Below are 27,604 nucleotides of genomic sequence, written 5' to 3'. Positions count from 1 at the left end.
GTACACCACAACAAGTGTAAAGTGTTCATGTTAAGTTATATCAACATAAACAGGATTTTAATTTTAGTCACAAAGAGAGTATGGATTTTCACTTCAATTTTAATATATAGATTGTAAAACTACTGAAATTCTACGGTAGAAAACAACATTTCTACCGAGCAACCACCCTGTGTGCAGAAGCAGAACTGCTCATTCGTTCAGTTGGCCGGATTGAAAAAAGGTGCAATTGGAGCATATTGATTTTTCCTCATGTTAAAAAGCTTTTATTGACATGGCATTTTCTCACCAGGGAAGGTTACAGCGGAGAGAAGAGAGGGAGGGAGAAGGTGAAACATGAAGGGATACAAAAGAGATGCAGCACCATGATGGCTCTGCACTTCCTGTAAATTTACCCCACTTTAGCCCACTTTAGTGTGTGCTATCTTTTGAAGTACTGCCTATCCCAACATGTGTGCACACACACGCACACACGCACACACACACACACACACACACACACACACACACACACACACACACACACACACACACACACACACACACACACACACACACACACACACTCTCACAGGAAGGGACAAGACAAAGACACTGTATTCAGTGCACATACAACTAATATAAAGCACCATGATTCATACAGACAGGCAGCGAGACAGACAGGCAGACATATTAGAGCCACAAGGGGGATGAGTCTGGAATCCTTTAAAGGTTCGCTCATAATCTCTCTGTGAAACATCGTAATTTTGCCAAAAAGAGTCATAAAGCTTCACAGTGGCTTCGTCTCTGGAGAGCCAGATGACGCCTTACTTCTGACACAGGACTAAATCACCATGATCTCCATCCTCCCCTTCCTCCTCCTCGTTTGGAAATGGAAAAAACATACTCACTACTTATACCTAATTTCCTATTTCTTCCCTATTTGTCTCGTCTTTTCCTTGTTTGCCATAATTTCAAAATACCTTCAACACAGTCAGTACACTGTTAATGAGCACACCATTGGCTCCGTTTAAACATGCATATTTTAAATACAAAAGGCTCAGAAAGGAGAAAATTAAACCTGCAATAACAAATTTTTTTGACCGCCTGAGGGCAGCGCATACATATTGTGAGCACAACATTGACACGTTGAAATGGTTAACTTCTTAGCAAACAGTTGCTTATTTACACATCCTGGAGTTAAAGGTGCTCTAAGTGATGTGACGCGTGTTTTAGGCTACAACATTTTTTGTCACATACAGAAAACGTCTCCTCACTATCCACTAGCTGCCTGTCCCCTGAACACACTGTAAAAAAACAGTCTCTGTAGACAGCCCAGGCTCCACAAACGGCAACAAAAACAAACCGCGCCAACCTGCACAACGAACCATAACAAACAGTGCTCCAGCCAATAACCGACAAGAAGGAGTTGGTTGAGTCATGAATGGAAGTAGCCTACGTGCTAACGCTGCTGCAGTGATGGAAAAAAATAAATAAAAAATTCATGAGGAGTATACCGTTTTATTGTATTAATAAATGGCACTTTTTGAAGTATTTAATGTGTCAACTCTCACTGATTCTTGCTTACTCATTACATGGCGTTAGTAGTTTTAAGGAGTAGGAGTTGGTAAACATATTCAGGGGAGCACAAGGACGGGTGGTATTTGTGATCTTATGTGGTGGGCCGGTCTGGGCCAAAATGCCAGGTCCGATTTTTGGTCCCAGATAGTCCGTCCCTGTCGATGACATCATTGATGATTTTGCGTCAAGGAAGGCCAGAAAGGTCAGGTTTTAGATTTAGTTTGTGTTTTCTGTTCTTAGTGCTATAGTGTAATAATTAGATTTTCTTTAGTGTGTCTTCACATTTGTGTGATGAAGGATTTGTGCTATTTAGAATATTTCTATATTTTATTTGTATATTATTCTTAATATTTTATATTATTGTTGCTCTCTGCTCTTGTTAAATTTTTTATGATTGTATATATTTTTGGCACATTTATGTATATAGTGTATATTTATTTTAAGTTCTCATAACCTATACTGTCATATTTTGTGCAGAATTGTGTTCATTGTCTTTTGGCAATGTTGGAGGTGGAGATTGTGCACCTTAAAAAGTGTGTTTCCTGTTGTAATTGCAATAGTTAATTTTCTTTTGGAGGGGGGGTCACTCGAAGGGGGTCTCGCCCAGGGCGCCATTCAATGTAGAACTGCCACTGAGCAGAAAACTGGAGTGTGACATGCCACAACAGTAGGAAAGTGAAATTGCAAGGACCCCGAAAGAGAGACTAAATGAACACAGAAAACAGGCAACATGAGCTGTCACAGCATCAAACAGTGGACGTACAGAGAAAGATCAAGGAGGCCATTCACAGATGACATAACAACATCTAAGCCAGCTCCATTTGCTGAAGAGGTTGAGTGAGGTGAGATGAGGTTTAAGATAATAAGTGAATCTTTGAGCTTTTATTGTATTATTCAGTTGCATATACTGTTCTTAAATATCAAGAATGAACTTCCATGTTCATATACAAATAAAGTTGTCTTGACTCAACTTGAAGTTATGATCATGTTGGGGTTTTTAGCAGTCTACAAACATGTTAGTGGCTCTGTGAGGCTGTATAGTACCTATGTACAGCTGTGCTTTGAGCTAAATGCTAACATGCTCATAATGTCAATAATAATGACAATGCTACCATGTTTATATTAACAGAAAAAAGGTTATCATGTTCACCGTCTTAGTTTAGCATGTTAGCATGCCAATATTTGCTAATTTGCATTCAAATTAAAGTACAGTGGTGGCTGATGGGAATAACAGTTTTTCAAGTATTTGGTTGTAAACCAAACTATTGGGCCATATGATGAGATAGTCTGTAGACGTTAGAGGCAAAGATAAAAATTTGTCACAGTTAATATATGAAGATGTCGGCAGGAGGAGATCTGGAGTGGTATTTTTCTTGTCTCATTAGTATGTTGAATTTAATTCTGCTGTATGACTGATGAAAAGTCTGTGAGCTGAGCAAGTTTAGATTCCATCAGACGCCTTTATTATTTCCCAGGGGGTAAACAAGTTTGTTCACCCACGCACAATGACAAATAACAAAAGAGACACAAGTCAGATGGGTCACCGCAGACAATGTATGAAAAACATGCCAAAACAATCAACAAACAAACAGGGGATGGCCTTTAAACTGAAGTATGGTTTGAGTTCTCAGGAGACAAACCAGTTATAAAAGACATTTAATGTAGATCACATAATAACATAAACTGCATTCAAAATCCAAACAAACCTGCTTCACCTCTTTTCTCTCAACACAAACACAAAACCGTGTAAAGGATGGAAGAACATTTCAAATCACTTCAGCTATTGATGTTTAGCCTATCTGAGAACACCATTGTGTTCATTTAAAGCAGATCCAGGGAAACAACCACAACCTGCGCTGAGCCTGCATGCGGAGCAGAGCCTGTTGTTAAATATCCTCTCTTGTAAATCCCTAATCTCATCATGCTGTTACATTCAATCTCTAAACTCTACATCAGATTCTGCAGTAATTCAGAGCTCCAAAAATAGCCCACATACAGTATATCTCAAGTGATTTCAGTCCAAGGTGACGCTGTAGACGGTCAGTGTGTCTGACAGCATTTATGGTTAATGTTCATTATATTTAGCAAATGACTGGATCTTGAAGAAAATGTAAGTCCTTAGAAGGAAACCTGTCTTCTGGATCTCACACACACACACACACACACACACACACACACACACACACACACACACACACACACACACACACACACACACACACACACACACACACACACACACACACACACAAATGCGTACTGTTAGCTCTTTGTGACCGGTGGCAGTAAACAAATCACTTTTGATTGAGTCAAATATTATAATGGTCTGAAGGTATGCCAAAACACCAAAGTGGATATTTTCTATAAACAAGTCCCAAGTTCTGCCAGTGATCTCTGGAGACCGCAGAATACATTACAGCTCATAAAGTTATTGCACCGAATGAACAACATAATGACAGCTTTGCTTTTCTTAGAGTCATTCTTTCAGAAGATACTAAAAAACTAACGTTTGTCCTGAGGATGGAGCCAGAGTAAAGGCCATTGGGTCAAATCAAAAGATTTAACTGTGGGAGTGTACTTATCCATTGTCAGTGTATTACTCACAGTAGATGGCTGTCTTATTTTTCTGTTTATGCTGTTTTGTCAGCTGGGTTGGCTCAGTGGGTAGAGCAGGTGCACATATATCAAGAAGCTTATGCCTCAATGCAGAGGTCCAGTGTGTCTTCCCCCTCTCTCCCCTTTTTCACCTAGCTGTCCTGTCAATAAAGGTGGAAAAGCCCAAAAAATAAGTGTGAGTCCATATCTGTGGCTTACTAACCAGGTTACATGAAGGCTTGAGGATCGTGGAGGAGTTTCCAGTTGGTCCCCTGAAAAATGTGAAACACTGATTTCACTTTATTACTGCAGTCAATCTTTTTCTTTTTTGGATCAGGCATTTAACGCTCCTCTGTTATCTTCTAACTTTCAGCTTCTATCTGTGTGGAGCTGTGAGATAACAGAATAGCTTTACAAAGATTTTTTTTTTTTTTATCAACTGAAGGTTTCATCAAGCATACCACTGGTCTTTTCACTCATCTTTTCTTATTGAATGATTACTTTCTCGATTAAGTAATAGTTCATTTACTATCAGGCAATGTCTTCAAAGGCTTTGTTTAGTCCAACCAACAGTCCAACGCTTTTCAATTTACAGTAATATAAGACAGAGACAAGAAGTAAACCCTCAAATTGGAGGAGCTGAAACCATATAATGTTTGGCATTTTTGCTTTAAAAAAATTATGATTAATCATATACCAAAATGTAATTGCAGATTAATATTCTGTCTATCGACTAATCAATTGATCGACTTACCATGTCAGCTCTATAGTCAGTCAAGTTGCAGAGCAAAATGCCTAAATGTTTTGTTTTATTTTACAAATCTGTAATTTCCAAATGCTTTCATAACTATTTCCAAGATACGATTGGTACCCCCAAAGTACACATTTTTCCCAAAAAGAAATACTTGGAAATTATATAAGATAAAGTCTTTTTTTGGCTTGAATGCAGGATCAGAATACAGAATAGCTTCAACTGAGCTTCATTAGGAGGGAGGTAGTGTCTTGCTCAAGGATCTTCAGCATGGTTAGACACTGATAGAAGTATTATGCCACACCTCTGTCAACAATTGCAGTTTGCATGCTGGTGAATACATTTCAGCCACTCAAAATATTTGAAAATTCTTCAAGTGTCAAGAAGTTTTGACTGAACATAAAAGGACAGCAAGTGATTTTTTTGTAGTTTTGGCTGCTCCATCTTGTTCTAAGCTGCTGAATAAAGCCTGACAGAGGCAAGCCGCTGCAGAGTGGAGATAAGGCTCCACCTGCCAGCCATGCTCATCAGTGTGTTTTTGTGTTTCAGTAAGTGTGTGTGTCTGAGACTCTGTGTGTTTGTCTGAGTCTGTGTGTGTGTGTGTGTGTGTGTGTGTGTGTGTGTGTGTGTGTGTGTGTGTGTGTGTGTGTGTGTGTGTGTGTGTGTGTGTATGTTTCCCAGGTCTGTCAAGATGAGTGGCTCATAGGAACCCGACCGGAAAATCTATGCTATACTTAACACCCAACAGAGATCAAGTCACACGGTACAAAGGAAAAAAAAAATTTTCATTTCATTATTTTTTTTGGAATAGAGTGAATTGAAAAAAAATTAACAGAAAGGTAATTTCCTCTCCAGGAGCCACAGAAACACCTATCAGCTCTGTGCTGTGTGGTAACTTTAATTAAAAGAGTAACAGCTGGCCTCAGGTCTGTGGAAGCTCATTTCTGAAACTTAAAATAATAAACCAAAAATAATCCTGATAGAAGCAATTATCAGAGTCCTTCTAATAATTATGACTTAGTATCTTATAATTAAGACTTAGCATGTCATAATTATGAAATTATTTTTCATACATATGACTTCCGACATCTGATATCTTTGATTTTGAATCTCATAATTATGAGATCTAATTATGAAATACAAAGTCATAATTATGAGAATTGTATGATAAATTATGACTTAGTATTAGATACGTATTATATCGTAATTATGAGACATGTTCATATAATTATGACTTTATTATATCATAGTTATGAGAAACTTACTTATCTCATAATTGTGAGAAAACTTTGCAAACTAATGAGATAGTTCCTAATAATTATGTAATACAAAAACTCAATTATAAGAGATGAATATGACTTAAAATTATATTGTAGTATCTCATGTTATTTTTCTCTCTATCTCTAATCATAAGAAACCTCAAGATTCTGAGATAGTATCAGTCTGTATAAGTATGATATACAAAGTCATAATTATCAGACAGTTCATAACTTGTAGTCACAATAATGCAAAAGTGTCTCACAAGTATATGTTGTATTATAAGAAACACACATAATGGTGAAAATGGGCTTACGTAGAAGAGTAAAGTAGTGTTATATTGAAGGACGTTCCCCTCCTCCTTTTACCATCAGCAGCTGAAACAGTGTGTACAGTCTACCGTAGATGATTCTGGTCTCCATGATTTTTTCATGTAGAGGTATAAAGAAACATCTCTTTGTTTCTTTCTCTGCTTTACACAAACTTGTTTAAACCATAAGCTAATATCTCTTTAAAGATATACAGCACACATATACAAAACATGATTGATCAGCTTTCTATCATCCACGCACAACATTTCTACTTACATTCTGCTGAAAGAAACTTGTTGTTTTTGCAGCTCTCCATGTCTCACTCTTTCTGAGAAAATGACAGGAAGTGTAATAGGAAGTGAAGTATTGTGTACATGTGTCTTGATGCGTTGTCGTCTGCCTCTGCTAGAATTATAAGTAATATCGAATCAGGCTTCTTGGACCAAAGGCTTTTCTGATGCAGGGTGTGAATGAATGTGTTTGTTCTAAACTCTAGAAAGGGAAGCAGATACCACAAGCTACAAGTCATGCCTCTGTTGGCGTGAAGAAGTGTGTGCGTGTATGTGTGTCTGTGTGTGGCGGATCTTATGGTGCAACCATGACAAGAGCAGCACTGACTAAACTCCTCATTCTCGTGATCCTCGCCTTCATCATCTGCCTCCCAGAATTCTTCACATTGTACAGAGGTGGGTCATCCAAAACAACTTCAGATTGAGGTTTATCACTCTATCCTCTGTCTGTGTGTGTGTGTGTGTGTGTGTGTGTGTGTGTGACTGTATGCTTGTGTATGTTTTTACAAATGCTTCTGTATTAGTTCACAACCATTTTAAGCATTAAAAAGGAAGATGTGTTTGCTTTAGCTCATTTTCCTTGACATTTTGTTCAAACTTTATGTCAAATGTCTACCTTTAAAATAAGTAAACTTTTTGTTGAGTCACGTTGTCCTGTTTCTTCCTCTTTATGTGGTCGTCTTTTTTTCTTTCTTTCTGAGCTAAATATCACTCCCAAATATAAATAGTTCCATACAACACTGACTGACAGCCGCTTTGAAAATGTTTCTGTATTCTGTTGCCTTGAAAAGCTTCTTTTCTTTTTGAAAGCAGCTTGCTTTAGCCTTTGTACTTGTGCACGTGTTCTCCTCTCGTGTCAGTCTTTGTGTGTCAGATATAAACTGGAGGCAATAGCTTACACTTTGAGATCTTGTTCTGATTTCTGACTTGAGAGAAGCATTTTTTTCAAATTTAATGCATCATTTCGACTGCATGGTTCGGCTCGACTCGACTCACTTTTGGTACCATTGGTGCGGATAGTAACCCGTCAGTGTAGGCAGGACTCTCAGCTGAATGCCATAATGACGCTGTGTGAAAATGCCGCAACATAATCTTCAACGCGGCACTTGCTGGATCCCTTAATCCGTAACTCGCTTGGAACCTTGACCGAGGTGGTACCAAAAAAAGTACCAGGTACTATTCAGAAAAAAGTGCCATGCCGTGCCGTGCAGTAGAAATGGGGCATAAGCCTTCTCCCGCTGAGAAATCGTTCTGAATTTTCTGTTTTTCAGTATCAAAAGTGAACTTCCTTTGCCTGTCCTACCGACCCTGTGAGCAAGAGAATCCGATTAAGAAGGTGGAAAATGGGAAGATTGGGGATGCTGAAATTAGGAGACAGAATATGTGTGACCCTTCACAGACTCCAGAAAGTGAAAGGTGGGAGCAGGACTGCATGAAAGAGCATCACAGCAACACAACAGATCCTGAGTTAGACTCCAGCAGAGGAGGCGAAGACCCAGAAAAGAGCTGGTTCATGTGTAAAACAGATGTGAACATAGCAGAATTACAAAGCAACACCTCATCTTCAGGTATGGGCTACAGTTTTTAAAGATAAGATTTTATTGTTTGTACTTTTGTCCAGACTGAAATATTTCAACAATTGAATGGATTGCAATGAAATTTTATACAGACATTTATGGTCCCCAGACTATGAATCCTACTGACTTTGGTGATCCTGTCACTTTTCCTTTAGCTTCACTATGAGATTGATATTTCTGTTTTTAGTTAAATATGTCTAGCTCATAGCCTCACGTCAATTTAATAATCTCCCATTTAACTTAATAAACATGTCATATATTATGCTACTTAATCTCACTTTCAGGTTGTAGGTTGTGAACATTAATCAGGATGCCACTGAAAACTGTGTTTTTTGTTTTGTCAGCTAACAAAAGGTGATTAGACATCTTTGAGTTGTAGTTATTTTTGTTTAGTTATTTGCAAATGTTAAAAGATAAACACACAGTAATAAGAAATGGATTTAATACTGGATTTGAACTCAATAAAAAGCTACCGAACCCCATCCATGTTAGCATGTTAACACACTAAACTAAGATGGTGAACATGGTTAATATTATACCTTATTGTCACTGTGAGCATGTTAGCATGCTGACGTTAGCATTTAGCTTTCAGCACTACTGTGCCTAAGTACAGGCTCACAGTGCCTCTGTGACTGCTTAAAACCCTGACATTATCATGATAATTGATACTAATCTACGATCAAGGGTGCACTGGGCTTTGGACCTTCAACTATATTGCACAGTTTTCTAAAGCAAATGTTCCTAGCATGGCTGTAATCTATGCATTCATCTATCTATCCATTCACAGTTCTAAAAGTACATTTCGAGGTGTCGGTGGAGCTCCAACTTAGAGATGCAGAGTCCCTGAGTCTCACCTTGTATGGCAGCAGTAATCACAGCTCCTTACACCTCCACTCACCTGAGGAGGAGAAGGAGGAGGAGGAGGATGACGAAGGACAGAGGAAGGCCTTTTACTGCTGTCTCCCTGTCCTGCCCACCTCAGGATCAGCCAATCAAAGCCGCTGTCTCCTTTGGCTTGCCAATCAAACACTTTTGACTGAAACGGCAAAGAAAAAGCTGCCATGGAAACAGACACAGAAAGGTTGGCGTCAGGATGAGAACGCTCGTTCCCTGTGTGGTCAGTGGGGCTTTACTCCAAGATTGGAGAGGAGAGGAAAGAAATTGGCCAATCAGTTTTCATTTTAGGTTAAATTGATTCAATGTCATTCTAGCCCATCTTTTCTCTCAGTCCACAGTGGAGTCATATTTTTCAATAGAGTGAATTTCCTTTTTCTCTTGACTTCAATCTCAGCTCTGTGACTCTGTTTTCCTTCCTCTCTCTGTACTGTATGATCCGAGAGTTACAGTACATCTTAATCTACTGTATCTCCAAGGCTGTATTGATTCTGGCTTGCTCTCTCTCTATTCATCTCTCCAACACTCCCCCAAGCTTAAAGCTATGACTAAGTCATATTTTCCATGTGTGTGTTGTGTGCTGGATATCCAGGTCACTTAAAGTTTTCCATAAAACTTTTCCAAACTCTCTTCAAACTTTCTGTTTTCTTTCTGCTTGTATTTGTTGTTGTATCTTCTGCTATTATTTCTTCATTTTGTCTCATTTCTGTCTCTGGCATATTCTTCTGAATAGATTTATTTCTTCTGTTTATTTTCTCTCTTGCACACCAATTACATCTGTCACTCGGGAGAGTACAAGGCAACCAGAGAAAGCACCCAAATGCAGACAATCAGGCAGACAGGAACAGTTCAGGGATTTATTGACAAAATGAAGGCACATAAGTTTACAGGCAGGCACAGATTTTAGGATTAATGGTTCAGGTTCAGATGGCAGGTAAGCAAGGCACAAAGCAACATTGACAATCTGACTGGGAAAAAGGGATGCTATGTACTAACAAGGTTGTGGAAAAGGCACTGTAAGTCTTGAAAGGATAGTTCGGATTTTTTTTAAAGTGTGGTTGTATTAGGTACTTATCCATAGTCAGTGTATTACCTACAGTATGGCGGTCGGCCCGTCCCCAGTTAGGAGAAGCAGGCAGAAGGACAGTCATGTATGACTGTGGACGGGGGCAGCAGCAAAATGTATTTTATCCGCCTAAAAAAAAAAAAGGACCACGTAAAAAAAATCTATATTGTTTAAGTGTACGTTATATTTAAAATAGTGTTACCCCTTTAGCTTGCCTTTAGACAGCCCTGTTTAAGTTTACACAGAGGGAACTGATGTCGTTATCAATGCTCAAAGCCACCAGACTCTATTGACAAAATGTTACCTTGCAGAACACAAGATTTGCTAGTCTACCGCTGCCTTGATTGGTTAGTTTGTTTGTGTTATTGTGTGACTTAGGTGTTTTAAAGGGTTAGATACTAACTAAATTAATTCTTAAGCTTTAAACTCTGGATAATTGTGCTGGATATATTTACTGTTTTTTTGACATTGCAGACTAAAATAGTAATTGTTTAATCAAAGAAATAGTTGACATATGAATCAATAAAGAAAATAGTTGTTGCAGACCTGGACCTTTTCTGTTTCCTTTAATTTGCCCCCTGTTTGATTCCCTCTCTGTCCTCCAGATGAGTGGCAGTGTGTGTTCAGGGTGCTCTGGCTGGCTCTGTTGTGTGTAGTGATGCTGACTATAGTCACAACTGTGTTTGGACAAATCTACTGGAAGAGACGCTCATGCAGTAAGACACACACACACACACACACACACACACACACACATTTTTTTAAGTTGACCTGAAAATATTTCTTATTTTTCTCAGAAAATCCCAAGGTGTACCCTGTTGGTTACGACATCACTGGCCAGCAGTTGAACGGTGAATGTGGATGTTTTTGTTTTTCTTAAATACAACTTTCTACTCTACTTCACATTTCCCCTCATTTTCCTTCCTAAAAGCCTTGTAACCCCAGATTCACACATCTTATTCTTAGTGCCTGTGGTCTAACAGTTAACAGGAAATGTTGTAATATTCAATTCAGAATTTGGAGTTGTCCCTCAAACACATATACACATAAACAATCCAATCCATTTCACACACATCAAATTAAGCAAATCAAAATAATAAAATAAACAGTCAATACACCTCTCTATGAAATTAGTAATAATAAATATGCCTGATATACTGTGTGTTTCTAATGGTCTTTCAACTAGATGGTGAGCACACTGAGATCATTATTCCCAAAGGTAAATGATTTTGGTAAATTACACAGTCCATAAACTCTACAAAAGGTCTGCATCCTTATTTTTAGGATGATTTTAATTTAATTTAAATACTAATGACCTCTCATTGTTCAACAGGGATGACCCTTCACTCTTATGGGTCCCGACCTAAATCAAGTCAGTTCTTAAATGCATACCTGTTTGGATAAAAATAATTTGAGTAATGTGTTGTTTCAGTCCTTTTAAGACAACTTTTCTTTGTTAATGGACAGGACTGACACCCATTCAAGAAGCTGACGCTCAAGGTAGGAAATTGCAAACACACACACACTTCATTCAGAGAAAATCTGTGACTTTGTGTGTTAATAGGCTTCACATGCATTTCTCAGATGAAATAGAAACCCTGCTGGATGGAAATGTCGACCACTGCTATACAGGTAAACCTGCAAACTGAAAGAAGGCTACTCTTAGTATTTATTTTTGTTTCTCATTTCTTTCCATTGAGGACCATTATGAGAAAGTACTTTGATATTGTACTTAGGTAAAAGTAGCAATACCACAGTGTATGTAGGTACATGTAGTTACATGCATTCAAAATTTTACTTAAAGGGTAATTTCGTTGTTTTTCAAACCTATTTGAGAGGATGTCCCCCTCTAATCAACAGGGCTGTGAGACATGAGCAAATACGAATCATTGTTTTTATTGAAAACCTTTTAGATCTGAGCTCCCACCCAGCTCCGGTCAACCAAGGTATGCCTCAAGGCTCTGTGCTTGGACCCATCATATTCACCATGTACATGCTTCCCCTTGGTCAGATTATCCAGCAACATGGTCTCAGTTTCCACTCATATGCCGATGAAACACAGCTCTATATCAGCACCAAACCATCCACTCATCCTGGATGTTGACAGGTGCGCCATCTGCCCACCCTCTGAGGTCTACAATATTGGTGTAATCCTGGACTCCACTCTCTCTTTCCAGACTCACATCAAATAAATTTCCAAATCCGCCTTTTTTTTACCTCAAAAACATCTCCAGACTCCGGCCATCACTCTCTGACTCCACGGCAGAAACTCTCATTCATGCTTTCATAACCTCCCGTTTGGAGTACTGCAATGGAGTCCTGTCTGGGGTCCCCAGCAAATGTCCAGTATGTCCAAAACTCTGCCGCCAGGGTCCTCACCCACACCAAGACCTGGCAGCACATCACCCCAACCCTCATCCACCTTCACTGGCTCCCAAGTCCCGCATCAAATATAAAATCCTCCTCACCTACAAATCCCTCCATGCCCTGGCCCCACAGTACATCTCCAACCTCCTCCAGCCATATGACCCAGCCCGAAACCTGCGGTCCTCAGACGCTGGCCTGCTCTCCATTACCTACACCAGACTCTGTACCTTCGGAGAAAGAGCCTTCACACCGCTGTCTTCGGACGAAAGAAGTCACCTCCTGAGATCGATAATGTTGTCAGACACTTTTAATAACAACCTGAGCCTGTCAGTGGCAAAACCAATCACTTTTAATGGACAAAAATCGAGTGTGCACAATTGCCCCATCAGGTGCATTGCAGCTCGGTTCGCAGCGCCGGCCAGTCTATCAGTCTATTGCATGGGGACACAAATGCATGGGTGAATGGGGTCCAGGTTGAAAAAAATTACCCTTCAAGTAAAACTGCTAAACATTCATATCAAAATATAATTAAAGTAGGCCTACCAAAAGTACTCATTATGCAGATTGGCCCATTTCAGGATCATATTTACATTTTTGGATTACAGTATAATTATTGATGCATCACTGTGTGTAAGGATCCGTTTCATGTTGCTGCAGGTAAAGGTGGGGACAATTTTAACATGTACTGCTGGCAGGGATGGAAAGAGTACTAGAATATTTAATATATATAAATTAATAATATATAAATTTATATAAGTAAAAGTACTATTACTTCATAGAAATTTTACTCAAGTAAAAAGGTAAAATGCTTTAAAAAATGTACTTGGATAAAAGTAAAAGTACTCTGTGTTCAATGATGCTATATCATACTACTGTTAAATTAAACATCACCTTTAGACCACAAAATAAATTATCAACGCACACAGCATTACTAAGCCACATTAATTAAATAGCCTGACACTTCCTATATAATCAACAGTTGATAAAAACATCACCAAACACTGAGATGTATAAATATATACTCCAATATAAAAAATATAAAACTCCACAGCGGCTGCAGCCACAAACACACATATCGAAGCAAAATGAGAACTGCACAGTTTTTATACACTACATGCACACAACGCTACGTTGCTAGCAGGTTGCTAGGCAATGCAGTGCAGCACCTGTTGACGTCCTCCTCTGTAAAGTTAAAATAATACATTTGTTGTAGCCTACTCACCTGTCTGAACTCAGTCTGCCAGATCCTCATTCTGCTCCAGGTTCAAATGTTCTGCTCGTTCATTCTCAGTGCATAAAATAACCAGTCCACTCTCTGTTTGAACTGGGCTCCTCAAATTCCAAGTCTTGAGCTGAATAACTCAAAAAGCTGAAAGTCCTCACCTACCTCACTGAAGTTAGTTGTTAGTTGTTGATTGTATTTAATATTAATAAATCTGAATCTGCTCAGTAACCAGTAGCCTACTGTAACTAAATCTAAATAAATAAATGTAGGGCAGTATAAGTATAAAGTAGCAGAAAACGAAATTACAAGTAGGCTACAGTTCTTGAGTAGATGTAGCCTATACTTAGGTAATTTCCACCACTGATACTTTTCATACTGATTATGGTGTATCAGGTCCAAGATTTACTGTAATTTAGTATTCAGTTTTTAATATAATCAGCAGCCTAAATGAATTTGCTGTACATCAAATATGCCTCATGCTGAGTTAAGATCAACCTACCCTCTTTTCACTGTCATCTAACTCCAGTCTGTTTATTGTATATTTGTCCCTTGTCTATCTTTAGCAAATCATCTGCATCATCGCATCCATCCCTCCACTTCCTCCCTCACAGAGGAACAGGCCTGATTACAGAGGAGCAGCCAGAGGAGCAAACAAATGGACTTAAAAGAGCACTCGATTAAAATCAAAATGACCACTTCAATTACCAGCCACCTTTATGGTGAAAATAAAAACATCTGTGACACATGAAGATGGTTAAAACTTGTGTATTTTCGACATCTCATCCTCAAACAGTCTTAGGGCACTTTATTAGTAAACTGTCCAAACCTAAATCAATGACTTGCCTCCCAAACATTTATCATTACAAATAATTTTATATCCTAAGGCAGAAGCAGGTTGATAAAGGCCTTACCCCATCTGGATATAGCTGAAAGGAGCCAAAACATTACGGCAGATAATATTTTCTTTCCTAATTTTTTTTGTAGTGGCATGGATCAGTGCATCTTTAAAAGGGAAGAAGCAGAAGTAAAGGAGGGGAAGGGAATACTTTGTCTCTCCCAGAGATCTACTGGTTGGAAGCCAAGAGGCCATTGAACACTGGATATTAAAAAACAGATGCTCAAGCACCTTGGGATTGCTGCAGAAACTCCACAGGTGGTTGGAGACAGGGACGGAGCCGGGGTGGGGATGGGGGGTGAATAAGGGGGGGGGGGGGGGGGTGTCTCCAGCCAGCAAATTATTTTCAATTTGGGGGGTTAATGCCCCCGGAAAAAGTTAATTTGTGTGGAAAATGGTTGAGATACACCATTCCTCTGGGGAGCAAAAAGTTATCTAGAACCTGTCAAAAACAATATTAAAAGCCTTTATTCTGGAGGGCAAGACTTCTATAAGATCGATACCACCCTCATGTCTGTACGGTAAACATGTAGCTGGCAAGCCAGCAGCCAGTAAGTTTAGCATTAGAACTGGAAATGGAGAAAACTGCTAGCCTGACTGTGCCCAAAGGTAACAGTCTCACTAATCAATTAACACGTTTGAAGCGGCTATAATCAATATATGATGATAATTTTGCTACCTTTGTACGAAGTCAGACTAGCTGTTTCCCCATGTTACTAGTCTGAGTGCTAAGCAAAGCTAACCAGCTGCTGGCTGTAAGTTCATATTCATCATCAGATGGAGAGTGGTCTCAATTTTCTCATGCAACTCTCAGCACAAAAGTGAATAAGCAAATTTCCCAAAATGCTGAACTATACTTTTTAAATGTAGCAGCAAAACAAAACATAATTAGAGATGATTCACCTACATTACATCTTCAATATACACAATAAGGGAGAAGTATAACTGAATATTTTGCAATTCAAAGTCAGATTTTTCTGTCAATCAAACTGGATAAGAGTTAAATATAAGGTAGTGTTACTTCACATAATTTAACATAACAAGCAAATTGTTGTGTGTAATCAATAATTCTGGCATTTTGTCTCAAACCAGATTAAAATATTTCAGCCAAACAGACATTTCACTAGTGTTAGTTAATGCACTTTCCATTGAAATAACAAAGGACCATAAGAGTGCAAAGAAAGCTTAATATACATTAATGGAGAGTCACTTCAACACAATCAGTCATTTTTGGTTCAACTTTTGGAGACGATATAGAGACATCTTTGTTTTGTCAGATAGACTGAGTCACAGCTGAGCTCGAATCAGCTCTGAACATTTGGTTCCTCAAAGCAAAATATTAACTCAGTCAAAATAACATTCAGAGATACAATGTGGAAGATTCACACATACAACCTGCATGTGGGTCATTTCTACATGTATCTATTTGTTAAACTTTAAGATTATATTATGTATGTATAAACATCTTCTGCCTGCTGCTATGGCATTGAATGTAGATTTAAGCACTTAATCTGGAATAATCCATTCTCTATACTTTTCTGTACAACAATAGATACATTAAGACAAGCAGGTGAGCAGGTAGCGTGTGAGTGAGTGTGTGTGTGTGTGTGTGTGTGTGTGTGTGTGTGTGTGTGTGTTAGTGCTGTGTCTGTACTGCTGGTTCTGTGGTGGACCGACAGTGCTGGCTCTGGATGTGGGAGATCTGCAGGACGGGCAGCAGCAGTTGCAATGCATTCTCAATGTAGTTTGTACAGTTAGAGCCCTGCAGACAGGAGACCCATGAATATCATAAACGTCATCATCATTATTTCCCATACATACATAAAATGATTTAACCTTTTTTGTAAACGGTTGTAGGATATATGCAGAAAATTAAAAACTACTACTGTAACTGATTATAGTATAGGATGAATAGGTTGTAATGACTTCATAATTTACATGAGCATCCTAAATATATTGAACACTCTACTCAAGATCATCTGAATACAAATCTGTGCATCTCACCTCTAACAGCACATTATCTACCAGCGGATTCAACTCCTCTGCTTTCCTCTGACCCTGTGAGAGACAGGAAGCAGCAGTGAGCAAAGATGTGATATCAATCATGATACTCAGTGTACTGATTGAAAATCAGTGGTTTGGTAGGAACACATAAAAAACTACAAAGGAAAACATTTAAAGATAAGACTGGCGATATTTTAAATGTGCCTTATTGTTGACAAATTCCAGGAAAAACTACTGACAAATGTGATATACAGTAGCTTCTTCCTACGTTAGACCTCCATTATATTCCAAAAACACACCGTTTTGCTGAGTGGCATTTTCCCTCATTACCATGGAAAAGTATGCTGTCGCTACTTCACCAGCCAACAATGTGTTCAAGTAACAGGATGAAATGTGAAAAACAACTTGGCAACACCAGCTGACTTACTGGAAGATTTTTTGTTTTTGAACTACCACTGCGTTCTACAGTGTAAAAACACAGCCATTATACTGTATACGTACTTTACAAGAGGTCTGCATCTTTGTCAGTATACCGTAGATAGATGCTCGGATTCTAAAGGATGCATTTCATCAGCCTCGTCACTAGGGTTGGGTATCGTTTGGATTTTTACGATTCTGATGCCGAACCGGTACTTTTAAAACGATTCCGATTCCTAAACCAATTCTTGAAAAACTGAAAAGTGAATGGTTAATATGCTTTTACGTCCGTTTTGGTGAGCCCAGAGGGAAAATATGGCATTTTAAAAGTAGCCTACATTTACAGTAGCTAGCTAACGATAGACTACAGAGAAAGTGTGATATTTTTATGTCCGTTTCAGAGCGACAGAGGGAAAATATTTCAGTCAACACATTAAGTGGAACCGAACCAAAATTTGCGTTCTAATCCGGTCCGATTCCTACCGGTTGCGTAAGAACCGGTTCCATAGTGGAACAGGGTTTCGGTACCCAACCATACTCATCACCCTGAACAAGTGCACTGTAGTTTAACTTTCCCACATACGCCATCCTGCTGCTGTAAATACTCACTAGAACATTAAATGTGTATTAATCAGTAGCTTAAATTAGCCACAAAAAATGCGCTACTTACTCATGATTGGGTGACGTTTTCTACAGTGCAGTGCAGCTACAGTAAATTAAACTTTTTTATTTGTGAGCCATTTTACATCTTCAGTAGGGCCCAGTGGATGAGGACTAAGACAGGGTGGGGAAGTCGGAAAGTCTTGAGAGAAGGATTATTACATTGTTGGATTTTTGACTTTTTATAAGAATTGTTGACAATAAGAAAAAATACAAATAGACACACACACACACACACACACACACACACACAGTGCGTGGCACTATCTTTGTGGGGACCCGTCATTGACATAATGCATTCCCTAGCCCCTTACCCTAACCTTAACAATCACAACTAAATGCCTAACCTTAACCCTTACCCTAACCTAATTCTAACCCTAATCCTAAAACCAAGTCTTAACCCTCAAACAGCCCTTTAAACTTGTGTGGTCCAACATTTTGGCCCCACAAGTATACTGTATTCCTGGATTTTGGACCCCACGAATATAGTTAAACAAGAACACACACACACACACACACACACACACACACACACACACACACACACACACACAAAATCCCTCTCACCTACCCCAACAAGAAGCAATGTATCAGAGAACTTCTTGGCCAAACACTCCACCTCCTTACACATGGCACATGTCAACCTGGAATAAAAATGTAAATTTTAGAAAATCTCACACACACACACCTACACATGGTACCTGCTCGACTCGCCTTTTTTGGTTTTCCATTACGAAAAAAAGTACCTGGTACCTGCTAACAGGTACTTGTTTTAGTACCACCTCCGTCGAGGTTCCAAGCGAGCTGAGCCGATACCAAAAAGGGACGTGAAAGCGACAGATGGGGGTGTCCTGAACAAACCCACCATTTTTAAATAGTTCAGCCAGCTGTGTTTTTTTTTTCTGCTGCCTCCAGCTTCATTTGAAACAAAATGTGTTTTCTGGCTGTGGCAACAACAACACACCTTCGACGTTCTGTGTGTGTCGCGTTAGGTCACGGCAGTTTACTGCGGCCGCTTGTTTTACAGTTCTGCGGAGGCTCCAGGCAGAGCTTTCGCCATAGCCTAGTACACACACACATGCCGACTCGACGCACACACCAGCGCACAAGTATAAACATCAGGCCACTTACATATGCTACGGCGAAAGCTCTGCGTGGAGCCTCCGCAGAACTGTAAAACAAGCTCAAATGGCCTGATGTTTATACTTGTGCGCTGGTGTGTGTGTCGAGCGACCAGCCACGCTGTTGCGGTACTAACATCTGCAATGGAAAAGGGACGCACAGTGTGTCGAGTCTAGCAGGTACCATGTAATGGAAAAACGCCATTAATGTATCTATTGTTATACACACCTGGCGAGGATGTGTGCCTGGTCTCTCGCTGGTTTCTCCAGGTCCTGGCCGTGGAGGATGAGCTCTGCCACCTTGTGGAGCTGCTCAATACTGCGAGCTGTCACTTCTGCCAGACTGCCGACTGATGATAGATACACAGCCTGGAGAGAAGGTGATGAAAACACACACACACACACACACACACACACACACACACACACACACACACACACACACACACACACACACACACACACACACACACACACACACACACACACACACACACACACAGCATCAAATCAGCCTGTGACAGCATGTGGAGAGGATGGTTAAATTACAAGAGAAGAACAGAAAAGTCTACTGTTGCTGATTTGTGTCATAACATTGTTAAGTTGACCTCACCTCTACAGATCTGGGGTCGTTCTCTTTCTCCTTTTCTTCCTCTCCTTCCTTCACCTCCTCCCCCTGCTCTCCATTTTTTTTCTTCTCCTCCGTTTCCTTCTCTTCAGGTGAGGCCTCTCCTGCCGGCTGCTCCTGCGTTTCCCTGTCAACCGTCTCCGTAGTGACAGGCTGTTCCACCGCGCTCACCCAATCATGGGCCCTCATCCGAGCCTGGAGATGCATAATTACCACCCATCAGCTCTACATGGTGAGAGATCGCCATCCTGATGTATGCTAATCAGATGTGTATACACGATTATATGCTAATGTAGGTTTTATATATGGGAATTTGAATATGCAGAAGGACTTCAAAGGTGATAACTTTTATATTACGTCTAAGACTGCAGCAGGAGAGAGTGGATATTAAAAATAACTCTGTGTGTGTGTGAGTGTGTGTGTACCAAATATCTAATAATAAGGGGAGAAAACTGTGGAAAGTGATTTCAAGTTCAGGTGAGAATTAAGTTTATTAATCAAGTACAATTTCATTAGTCCAAGTCATCAGTGTGCAAGTCCAAATTGAGTCACGAGTCCAGAGAATAGTGACTTGAGTCTGAGTCCAGGACTCGAGTACTCCATCACTGCCTTGAGCAAAGCACCTTACACCCAACTGGTCAGGGCGCCTGTCCATCAGCATCCCTCTCACTCTGACATCTTTCCATTAATGCATGTGTAGAGGTCCTGTTTGAGCATGTGTGTAGTCTCGCATTGCCATATCTATCTCAACAGCGCTGTGTCAGCGCTGGAGTAATATGTGTGTAATGTGTAAGACAGAGTAAAACTTTTTTTAATTTCAGCCTAGGGAATCAATTAAGTATGTCTTCTTCTTTTTCATTACTTTTTTTCTGTTTTCTTTTGTGAGTTCATTGTGGTGGTCATTTGGATTGTGTGTAGGTTTTTTGTGTATATGATGCTTAATATCAATGGTCAATACACATAAACAAAAGAAAGCATAGCAATGCAAACAAATCACAATTTAAAATATATTTAAAAAAAATGCTAATAAAACATTTTTTAAGTTTTATGAGGAAGGAAATGTACTCAACATATTTGTGAGGCCTTAAGGACACATACATTGTGTTTTGTTTGTTTACAAGAAAACTTCACATACCCACCTGATTTGTCTAGCCTCATTTTAACTTCACCTGAACTAGGACTAGGATGGATTTTGGTCACACTACTCAATCATAGCCACACTATGAAGGGATTACCTTCATGGCCAGTATGCCGAAGAGAAATGATAAAAGTGAACAATAAATCTTTAAATATGAGAATGTGAATAATGTAGGAAGATGGACCTGAACCTGGTGAAGAAACTGACATGTTAAAGCCTGTTAAACCTCTGAGTTTCACTGCTGTGTGCATGGGTGTGTCACTCACCTTGTTGAGTTTGTCTGGCGTTGCAGCAATATGAAGCTCAAACAACAGCTCAGTGAGAACACTCACAAACTCCTCGCCATCGGACGCTGGCAGAAACACACACACACACACACACACACACACACACACACACACACACACACACACACACACACACACACACACACACACACACACACACGTCATGTCAGTATACTTCCCTTTGCACAGTTTATGTTAAAGCCATAAATGCATTAAGTGTAAATTGAGAGCATATTTGTACTACCATGTGCAATTATTTCCCCCATGCTGAGATCATAAAGATAATATTGTTGTTTGCCTTCAGCACAACAGAGATTTGATGCACTTCTAAATCTTGTTTTATGCACACATGCAGATTTAATGTCTGATAATTTATGTTGGTTTTGGTTTGAATCTGTGATGTGAATGTGTCAGTGGCCCCTGAACACCAACACTGGATCAGACACCATGTTAAAACCCTCCATGTGAAGGGACACCAGTCTGCTTTGAGCCCTGCAATGCTGTGACATCGCCTGAGGGCACCTGTCGCACAGTATAAGTTTACATATAGTCTTTAAAATGTCAAGTTACATGTGGCTGGTGAGATATGATAAAACCAAAACATCACATGGCATCCCCTCGACACTGAATTTCACTTTGGCAGAACATTTTCTTCTTTAAAATAGAGACAACCACAATAGATCAGGAATAACCATTCAATACCATTTCCCATAAGGTTTCAAGGTTTTCCAGGCTTTTGCAAATAGCAAAACTAATTTGTGTATGTTAATATGTATATGTTAAGGACCTGCAGCCTGGAATGTAGAAAATATATTAAAAAACTCTTCATACGCTTTGGAAAATGGTCCGTAACAATAATATTACATACATGTAAATTATTGCTAATAAAAAGCCCTAACATGGAAAATTCAACCAAAGTGAAATATAATTTCTGTTTCTGATGCTCTGATCTAATGTCAGGACTTACAGTATGTCCCTCTGCCTGAGTTCAAACATGAAATGCAAATAAGGCCAACTGATTCAGGGTCAGTGCTCAGGGACCGCCAATACCTCCAGCAGGTCTGGCGGCTGGTTAGGGTCACTCACACAGGGGGGTAGAACAGTGTAATTGGGAACTAAGATCACCGTTATCCTTCGTCTGTCCTCGTCCTCCTTCTTCCTCCTCCTCTTCGTCTTTTTCCGCTTCCTCTCCTTCCTCTCTCTTGATGAAGATATTCTTAATGAAAATCAGCTCCTTCTTCACCTCCTCCTGCTCCTCTTCCACCAGGGAGGAGAGGAAGGCTTGGACCTAGGAGCAGATATAGAGTATAAGACTCTAAAAAGACTAAAATAGTACTCTATAATCCTAACACTTGGGCCTTACCTTGGCCTCACTCTCATTGGACAGGATCTCCAGGGCTTCGAGGTGTGACAAGCCCTGGTAGTCGTCAAACAGAATACCGTAGTGAGCTGTGGGTGCACTGATTGGATGGTTGCCCAGACGGGCCCGCTCTTTCTCTTTGGCTTCCTTTAACATCTGGAGAAAAAAAAAAAAAAATCACAGTGAAACCTTAATTTAACACCGCTGCAGAGCTGAGAGCTGTCATTTTAGAGAAATAAAAATCACCAAATCATTCCATCCACACAGACACACATACACAAGTTCTACATTATTAATATGATAGGAGGAGACGTGTTGGTTTTCTGTGAGTGTCTGTATGTGAGCTTTGAGAATGTGTCTTCATGCCTGACTCAGCGATACAGTCTTCTGCATCAAGGTCTTGGTCTTTTTGAAACCCGGGTCACTCTCAGCAAGAACAGTCATGGTCTTCTTTCCAATAAACTCCAAGGCATCCAAACCTCCACTGATCACTGACTTACCCTAGAGAGACATTGGAAATGATAAAAAGATACATTTTGACTTACTAGATTAAAATGATTAGATACTGAGGCCAAATTATCTCATGAAACGATGACATACTTATATTTATGAGATGCTCTCAAAATGTTGACTGACTAGCTGACCTTTACTAACCATATGTTGGGTTGCTAGTAGCAACCCCTGTTGGCACAGTACCATTGCAGACGAGCGTATTTTATCTACTCCCCATGCAAACCATGGAGGCCCATTCTTGCCGGTAAAAGTTAAAGAAATTGATTTAAAAAAAGAAAAATACATTTTAAAACATAATTGACAGACATCTTATCTCTACTACCCATTCAAACTATGAAAGCACAGATTCACCACTATATTTTAAAGACATTAGGAATGATAGAAATGAAAAGGTACTGAGGGTAAGTCAAAATAATAAAACAGTAAGTCAGTACAAGAACAGTTTTGGACTTTGTGTTTTATCCAATACTCTTCACATTTAAAAAACGCCACCTTTATTGTACAGTAAGCGTGTGTAGCTTGCTGCATAGTGATGAACCTACATGCATTGCAAGGGCAGAAGAAGGCCAAGAAAAAAGGTGGCATATATCTTAGTATAAGTACATTTTTTTGACTTGATAAACATTTGAATAAGTAAGTCATAGATATGTACGTAACACAACTGTCACAACGCAATAAATCTGCATCAACTAACAATTTATTAAATCAAGCAGGTTGGCATTGGAAATCAGTGAGTTTATCTCAACTGTCACGATTTTGTAGCTTTTGTGTGTGTGTGTGTGTGTGTGTGTGTGTGTGTGTGTGTGTGTGTGTGTTCACTCACTGTATTCTGCACAGCGTGTGTGATCGTAGAGAAGACTCCCCTGCCAGAGGCTGCAGCACTAACAATATATTCCCCAGAGCTGGACAGCTCAGTCTCTCCACTTTCACCTCCTCCCTCTTTCTTCTCCTCCTCTGCTCCCTCCTCCTCTTCATGTGCCTCCTCTCCTACTGAGGTCTTGTGGAGACGCAGAGCTTCTCCTGCCTTTGTTTTAACTGAGGTCAGGCTCTGACCTGCACACAGACACATAATAAGGTAAATACTTAGGAAATCAGGAGGGGGAGAGTATATAAAGTGGTAAAAACTAGAAAAAATAAGAATGAGGAAATAACAATAGCAGACATACCCACTGTGGAAGTGGCACTGCTCAGAAGAGATTTTCCCCATGAACTCCAACCTCCCCAACCTTTTTCTTTCTCCTGAAGTGACCTCTGTACACACAAACAAATAAATTACAGAAATAGTTAGAAAACTTTATTTTTGTCAGAAAATACGGACAAAATGACAACCGCAGTTCCCCAAAGCTCCAGCTGAAGTCTTGTTTATTTTGATCCACAGTCTATCTAAAGATACTTATAGGTCCAGTGTGTAACGTGTTTAGTTGTTCATTATCAAAATATGTGTTGCCCGTTCACAAACTTGTCCTTTTTCATGAATATTTACCACCACCATCAATTCCAAGTATTCCTTTTGGCTTGGAATTTTACATTTGCATTTGCATAAACTGGGGTGGACGCTCCATATTCATGCGCCATCTTGAAATACGTTAGCCGGTAAGGGACATACAGGACATACTGCTCCGCCTTTCACGTTTTCGCTGTCACACGATAAACTCACAAGTGCTGCTAATGCTGCTAATGGGTATCGTAGCTTCCCGGCCCTGGCAAGTTTGAAGAAGGAAACATGGAGGACCACACGTATTCAAAATCCAAATTTCAGGAACAAGAGTCTTCTTCTTTGCCCAGAAAAAGAAAAAGGATATTGAAAAGAGCAAGAGACCGGCTTATTGAAGCGTGAAGGCTACCGTAGCTGTAATACGTACTTTGAACTGCGTGGTGCGAGAGAGTTGATTGCGATATATGATCTCAACGCTAGATGGGAGAAATTCCTACACATTGAACCTTTAACTCTTACTATCACATAAGACAAAGAAAAGCACCCAATCGCCACAACTGAAAAGTGAATGTATCTAGAGAGCAGATTTGAAAAAACAGGTGTTGACCAAAGTACTTTACAGAGAAGATTTATAGCATTTCTTTTTCATAATGTAATTATTATTAATAATAATTATTAACAATTATTAAAAATGTTGCTGATTAATTTCTTGCCGATTGACTAATTCATCCACTGATCGTGTCTACTCTAAAGTCAATAAAATCAAAGTCAAGTTATAATTGAATTAAGCTCAGCGGAATATGAGCTAAAGGCCACACTGATAAATCGCCCAAGCTGATATATCGCTTGATATTAGCATATTGCAGAAATGTCGGTATCAATGACTATGTCAAGCGATCTGTAACAAGTAACTGCAGCACAGAAATGCCAAAGATGTGTTTGAGATCATTTAGGAACATCACCATCATATTGGCCTAGTGTTATCATTACAGTCTGTCCTCCAGAGAGCAGTGAAGAGTTCTTTTTTTTTTTGTTGGTAAAATGTCCTGCTCAACATATGGTCACAATACTTAAAAAAAAAAAGAAGCTAATTTAAGGGAACCTTGTCAAATCGTTTTTGTTTATGTTATGTGTTAATGTGCAAAAATGATATCAAACATTATATAATCATCAGATTTCTAAACTCTTAAACATTGAAATCAGTATTGGCCTTAAAAATCCAGACTTGCACAAGTAGCACTGTATGTCAAGAAACTAAAGAAGCTAGCACGACAAACCTCCACATCCTCCTCTGCAGCTTCTTCGTTTGGCTCCAGGCTTACTGGTTGGTCACATATGATCACCTGACCCTCAGGGGCAGGCTCTGGTTGGTCAGTCGGACACTCTGAAGCGCTATTCGTGGTGGTGTCCTCTGTGGTCGTCTCCTCAGTGGTGGATTGTGGGAGGTTGAAACTCTCAGGGATCAAAGAAGGCTGCAGAGGGCCTGAAGGCAGTGCAAAGGCTGCTGGGACATCCTGACAGAGGCCAGGGTCTGTGTGAGGGGGCTGGGTGGGTGAAGGGGTGATGTCAGCAGAGGGGTCTGCATCAGTCTGGGACATCTTTGATTTTGGTGGTTTTAGTTGACAAAGTGCTGATCTGTGATTCTTTATTATTTTTGTATCCTGCAACCAAACACAGCTTACATATAAAAACACATACGTAGAACATGAGTTTACAAGGTCCAAATAGATGTTTAGATTTTGGATATGTAATCTCTGTGCGTACTGGCGGTGTAATGATGATTAAAGAGCACCTTGCATTATTATATGATGGCTTTGTTCAATTTTAGTTTTTTAAACTTTTGTTTAAAAACAGAATTTCAATTAATACCACAAATGATACTTATTTTCACTATAAATTAATCCGCCAATATTTTTTTCCTTGCCTGTCACAATTTCCCTAAGCCCAACATGTCTCCAAGTGCTCGACTATCACTCTAAAAAAAGTTTTCAGTTTTCTGTTTACGAACTGAGAAAACTAGCAGATTCTCACTTTGGAGAAGCCAGAACCTAGAGAATGTTTGACTTTTTTTTTCTTGATAATTGATTTTAATGGTTAATTTATTAACAAAAACTATTTCTGTCTATTGACCAATTGAATACTTGTCTAATCATTAGCTCTAATTTCAATTGCAAAGAGCCAGACTGACTAACCAAATTCTTGACTTTTAAATACTTACATTACATACAAACGGCAAAACACTAAACCACATCCTAAAACACCTCATATATTAGCACAAAGTTCAACTGCTCAAAACAAGCAGATCATTAAATCAATTCAACATGTTTGCAAACATATCTTCTAATTTTAACAGCATTGACCATCATTACAACATTAGGAGTAGAACATGGACACATTTAGCAAAAGAATTACTGTGATTTAGCAAATCACAGATTATCCCAGTGGTTCAACATTACCATCTAGTGATCACTTACTGTACGTGCATTCATATGATTACTGTCATCCCCATGTTTTCAAACACTGGGAAGTTTGTTTCCTAGGCACTAAAATGCAATTTAATATAATATTATCTCTCACAAGCTGTATGTTACGTGTGCAAGATGGTAAATAAACCAGATCACAAAACCAATACATTTGTCCATAAGACTACAGCCTGGAAAATAGTAACAATAAAACTGTAACACTATTTTCTTTTGATCTGGAGTAATAGGAATTTAAATGTAGTCATATCCAACTGTACAGACAGTCTGTAGAGATCAAATTGTAGCCTATAACTAATTAGGCTACTCAAACTTAGCCTATATCAAAACAATAATTTCACATTGATATGTCAAAGCCTGTTCTGCTTCTCTTTGACACTATTTGAACTCATTGTTACGCAATGACAACATACAGAACAATGTCAAGCAGACACTTAACAAAGACCACTGTTCTGTTTGAAAGCGAATATGACAATTAGGCTATTATTCGCATTTATTGTCTTAACGAGTAGGCTAATACAAACACATTTTCAACAGTAAAACAAAACATATTCGCCGGGTTTGTTGCCCATTCGTTTCTTATGGTTCTTTTGGGCAAAGGGAAGTTATAATGCTCAAAGACAGTTTTGTTTTTGTGAAAGTGACAGTGCAGCTCACCCGTATGGTGCCACCAGCGGCTCCTCTTCCGCCCCGCCACGTCGGCAGGCCAGTAGATGACTACACCGAAGAGTATTCAGCAGACAAGACAGTTCACTGCCTCAGGTACAACTATTGTA

At 39.4% G+C, this 27,604-nt stretch overlaps 3 protein-coding genes across 9 annotated transcripts in view; 1 reads left to right on the top strand and 2 right to left on the bottom strand.

Moving 5' to 3' along the window:
• Positions 1 to 6,827, bottom strand: part of klhl5 (kelch-like family member 5) — a 49,534-nt gene extending 42,707 nt beyond the window's left edge. Inside the window, exon 1 of one of the 2 annotated variants that reach the window (XM_078259959.1) lies at positions 6,748 to 6,827. In XM_078259959.1, coding sequence (XP_078116085.1) covers positions 6,748 to 6,749 — 2 coding nt within the window. In that variant the 5' untranslated portion in view covers positions 6,750 to 6,827. The remainder of the gene's footprint in view (positions 1 to 6,747) is intronic. The other variant, XM_078259952.1, reaches the window with a different exon arrangement.
• A 23-nt stretch (positions 6,828 to 6,850) lies between these two features.
• Positions 6,851 to 14,984, top strand: LOC144524026 (uncharacterized). 5 transcript variants are annotated; one of them, XM_078260005.1, is made up of 11 exons: positions 6,851 to 7,157; positions 8,033 to 8,329; positions 9,126 to 9,419; positions 10,904 to 11,014; positions 11,096 to 11,149; positions 11,485 to 11,517; positions 11,632 to 11,670; positions 11,766 to 11,798; positions 11,883 to 11,930; positions 12,212 to 12,244; positions 14,454 to 14,984. In XM_078260005.1, the coding sequence occupies exons 1-11, from the start codon at positions 7,070 to 7,072 to the stop codon at positions 14,513 to 14,515; spliced, it is 1,092 nt and encodes a 363-aa protein (XP_078116131.1). In that variant the 5' UTR covers positions 6,851 to 7,069; the 3' UTR covers positions 14,516 to 14,984. The 5 variants fall into 5 exon arrangements, with proteins under 5 accessions (XP_078116131.1, XP_078116124.1, XP_078116147.1 ...); XM_078260021.1 differs by having other exon boundaries at positions 7,066 to 7,157; positions 8,161 to 8,329; positions 9,126 to 9,455; XM_078259990.1 differs by having other exon boundaries at positions 7,070 to 7,157; positions 9,126 to 9,455.
• Positions 14,985 to 15,237: 253 nt separating this feature from the next.
• Positions 15,238 to 27,592, bottom strand: fam114a1 (family with sequence similarity 114 member A1). Of its 2 annotated transcripts, none has more exons than XM_078259967.1 (13): positions 27,486 to 27,592; positions 25,626 to 26,009; positions 24,080 to 24,164; positions 23,737 to 23,966; positions 22,767 to 22,901; positions 22,404 to 22,556; positions 22,127 to 22,328; positions 21,020 to 21,105; positions 19,601 to 19,810; positions 19,217 to 19,356; positions 18,438 to 18,510; positions 16,790 to 16,843; positions 15,238 to 16,547 (listed from the first exon to the last, which is right to left on the bottom strand). In XM_078259967.1, exons 2-13 carry the CDS (start codon positions 25,944 to 25,946, stop codon positions 16,422 to 16,424), a joined length of 1,815 nt encoding a protein of 604 aa, XP_078116093.1. In that variant the 5' UTR covers positions 25,947 to 26,009; positions 27,486 to 27,592; the 3' UTR covers positions 15,238 to 16,421. The 2 variants fall into 2 exon arrangements, with proteins under 2 accessions (XP_078116093.1, XP_078116103.1); XM_078259977.1 differs by having other exon boundaries at positions 22,166 to 22,328.
• Positions 27,593 to 27,604: the final 12 nt, after the last annotated feature.

Source organism: Sander vitreus, chromosome 2 (assembly GCF_031162955.1).
Source record: "Sander vitreus isolate 19-12246 chromosome 2, sanVit1, whole genome shotgun sequence".
NCBI classification, from domain to species: domain Eukaryota; kingdom Metazoa; phylum Chordata; class Actinopteri; order Perciformes; family Percidae; genus Sander; species Sander vitreus.
This window is presented reverse-complemented; position numbering and strand designations above follow the sequence as displayed.

What these genes read in the sequence shown, in the direction of transcription:
- LOC144524026 (XM_078259990.1), top strand. Translation starts at nt 7,070, where the DNA reads ATGACAAGAGCAGCACTGACTAAACTCCTCATTCTCGTGATCCTCGCC. An exon ending in ATTCTTCACATTGTACAGAG is followed by an intron (nt 7,158 to 8,032) that starts GTGGGTCATCCA and finishes TCTGTTTTTCAG; the next exon opens with TATCAAAAGTGAACTTCCTT. An exon ending in TGTCGACCACTGCTATACAG is followed by an intron (nt 11,931 to 12,211) that starts GTAAACCTGCAA and finishes AAAACCTTTTAG; the next exon opens with ATCTGAGCTCCCACCCAGCT.
- fam114a1 (XM_078259967.1), bottom strand. Translation starts at nt 25,946, where the DNA reads ATGTCCCAGACTGATGCAGACCCCTCTGCTGACATCACCCCTTCACCC. An exon ending in CTGCAGAGGAGGATGTGGAG is followed by an intron (nt 24,165 to 25,625) that starts GTTTGTCGTGCT and finishes TTGTGTGTACAG; the next exon opens with AGGTCACTTCAGGAGAAAGA. An exon ending in ACACTGTTCTACCCCCCTGT is followed by an intron (nt 21,106 to 22,126) that starts GTGAGTGACCCT and finishes TGTTTCTGCCAG; the next exon opens with CGTCCGATGGCGAGGAGTTT.